This window comes from Pinus tabuliformis, chromosome 2_2, assembly GCF_031772625.1.
Source record: "Pinus tabuliformis cultivar Carrire ecotype Pingquan chromosome 2_2, CPIR1, whole genome shotgun sequence".
Taxonomy (NCBI): Eukaryota; Viridiplantae; Streptophyta; class Pinopsida; order Pinales; family Pinaceae; genus Pinus; species Pinus tabuliformis.
In genome coordinates this window covers 829,687,782-829,690,453 of record NC_142300.1, presented here as the reverse complement: position 1 = coordinate 829,690,453, position 2,672 = coordinate 829,687,782, and the positions used below count along the sequence as shown (strand labels likewise).

The 2,672-nt window shown below is 36.9% G+C and overlaps 1 protein-coding gene across 1 annotated transcript; it reads right to left on the bottom strand.

Annotated features, from left to right (window-relative positions):
- Window positions 1-498: 498 nt before the first annotated feature.
- Window positions 499-1,527, bottom strand: LOC149195537 (protein NODULATION SIGNALING PATHWAY 2-like). Its single transcript, XM_089407942.1, has one exon. It carries the CDS (start codon window positions 1,525-1,527, stop codon window positions 499-501), a length of 1,029 nt encoding a protein of 342 aa, XP_089264068.1.
- Window positions 1,528-2,672: the final 1,145 nt, after the last annotated feature.

The window sequence follows — 2,672 nt, the reverse complement described above, 5'->3', positions numbered from 1 at the left end:
ATTTCTACTACATCTCTACATCTTATTTAGATTTTCCCATTCCCATGTTACAATTTTTCCTCAATTTATGCTTTACGGAGTTTCCTTTGCAACATCTGGTGCAAATGCTAGTTTTAATTATATGTTCAAAATATCAAATTATAATAATTTTATTGCAATTTGAATATTATGATTTTTTTATTTAAAAAGTTATTTATAATTTTATTAATAAAAACATAATTACTTCCACCGGTAGCTCAGCGAGGATGGTGGAATGAAGTCTCACCAAGATTACAAAAAATAAGTAAAAACAGAATTACAATATAATAAATTTAATAAAATAAATTTGTTTTTTTTATTATTTTTAAATTAATTACATTTTCTAATTAAATTTAGATTATATTTATTATCATTAATTAATTTAAAGTATCATTTCCATACTCTAAGGTCTCCCCATTTTAAAGTGACGAGAACCTATAGATGCAATGACAAATAAAAAACACACTCCTTAATCACAAATCAAATGAAATTGGAAGAGCAAATATTATGGATAGATTCACTCAAAAAGAAGTTTGACATGTTTGCCTCTGAGCCGTGTGGGCCCGTAGCGACTGTAACGGCCTCGGGATTCAAGTGGCTTGCGCCGACTAGGAATTCCATCATCTCCGATTTATTTCGCAGATTAACCATGTGAGGCAACTGCCATATGCAATTCACCATTACAATCTCCCCCTCACGAGACGGCAGGAGTCCCTCTTTCAGCCCTTTCAAATCCGCTTCTTGGAACGAAAATGGGAGTCCCACAGAGCTTGCGTACTCCGACAACCTACTTCCGGTGTGCCCAGAATAAAGCGGGAATTCTTCGTTCTCCTCTGCCCATCTGATTGCTGTGATTCTCAAGTGAGCAACATCATAATTTCCATTATTCCTCAGGGCCTCCATTAATGGCGGCCATTGCATACCCTCCATTATATCAAAGTCAATAATATGGATTCCTACATTATTACCACCACCGGCTGCAGCGACTGCTTCTAGAATGCATTGGTTAGCAGTGAAGTGAGGTATTTGTATGTAAGGATAAGCTACATGCAGCAGCTTTAAGATTCCTAGAAAATGGTCCTGACTGCTCTTATCATTGGGCTCCATATTATGAGCGAGGGAACTCGCATTGGAGTGGAGTAGAGCATGGTAGAGATAGTAAGCCACTCTCTCCATGGTGGAGCCTGTGAGAGAAACCAGCTCTCGCAACCTGCAGAGTATGACCTCCACTACATCTTCTGCTCCCTGCGACAATGCTTCTGCGCATGCTGTCAAGAGATGTACAACCCTCAAACCTTTGTATTCAGTTTCCTCAAAGGCGCCATGATCGATAAGGACAGAGGGCGAGACTGACTTGTTTGTGACCACGGCACAGTCAGAAAGCGATCGATCCGCAGCAATTAGAGCAGCTGGATGCAGCCTAGTGTCTACTGGGCATTGGAAGACGATGGGATCACTTTGAGGTCTCGATATTGGATCTTCCTCGATGTTATTATTGTCATCTCGCATATCTGTATCTATTAAATATTCACCAATGGCCTCCAATTCTGTTGACGACGATAGGTTATTGAAGGAGCAGCCAAGGTTGTCGTCAACGAGTAAATCATCCAATGACGAGTAAATGCACGTCTGACAGTTCTACTGCTAGCGAATGAGTATCCCAATCGACATCTAGCAAACTATAATGCCAATCTTTTTCAGAAAACAATGTTGTTCCAGTTCCATCTTCCATGTCGCCCATTTTCGACACTGTAAAAGCTGAGCCTCCTGTTTTTTGATCCTATGCGAGAAGAAAGACACGCAGGAAAAAAACTTGATGGCCTGAAACTCTAGAGCGATGAACTCCTGATGAAGTTATTATGGATTGATTAATACTTAGAATTGCAACATCCAATATAAGGGGAAGCAAGGACTTAGTTTAGGGATAGTTTTCTCACAGGTGGGTAGCAGAAGATGAAGTTTTTGTTGTCGGCGGGCAGCTGAACAATGAGGTGATGGAGACGTGGACTTTCATTTCACACGACGTCACTGTTGCGACATCACTGTTAGGACATCTGGCAGGAGAAGATTTCGATACCAAATTTTGTCAATTTCAAAAGCTACAGGAATGGCCAATTAATTGGTGGGGATTATTTGGGTAGTAAATAAAACAAAAGTTACAGGAATGACTAATTAATTGGTGGGGGAGATTCTTTGGGTAGGTCAATTTATTATTGATGGTGATTTGTTATAGATGATGAGATTATTTGGTCATATTAACTCATTGCTATTTATGTTTAAAATATAGTTTAAGTTTAAATATATATATGTGAATTGCGGTATTAAAATATAAATGTAATTAAATTTAAAAATATATAAGTAATTGTATTATGAAGTAGAATATTTATATTTTTTATTGTTTATTTTTTTAAATACGGGATGACTAATTAATTCATGAGAATTATGAGGGTATGTCAAGTTATCACTTATGTCTAAAAGCATAAATTAATCTGAAAACATATTTGTAAGGTGTTTGATTACTGAATCTGTTTTTCCAATTTTTTTTTGAAAGCTATAGGGATCATCAATTAATTAGTGGAACTTATCCAGTTAAGTCAAGTTATTTTGAAAATATGTCTGCAAAGTGTCTTATTAGTGACAATATCTACCTTTCC

Bases quoted from the DNA above. Each gene is read 5' to 3' on its own strand.
- LOC149195537 (XM_089407942.1), bottom strand. From the start codon at position 1,527: ATGCGAGATGACAATAATAACATCGAGGAAGATCCAATATCGAGACCT.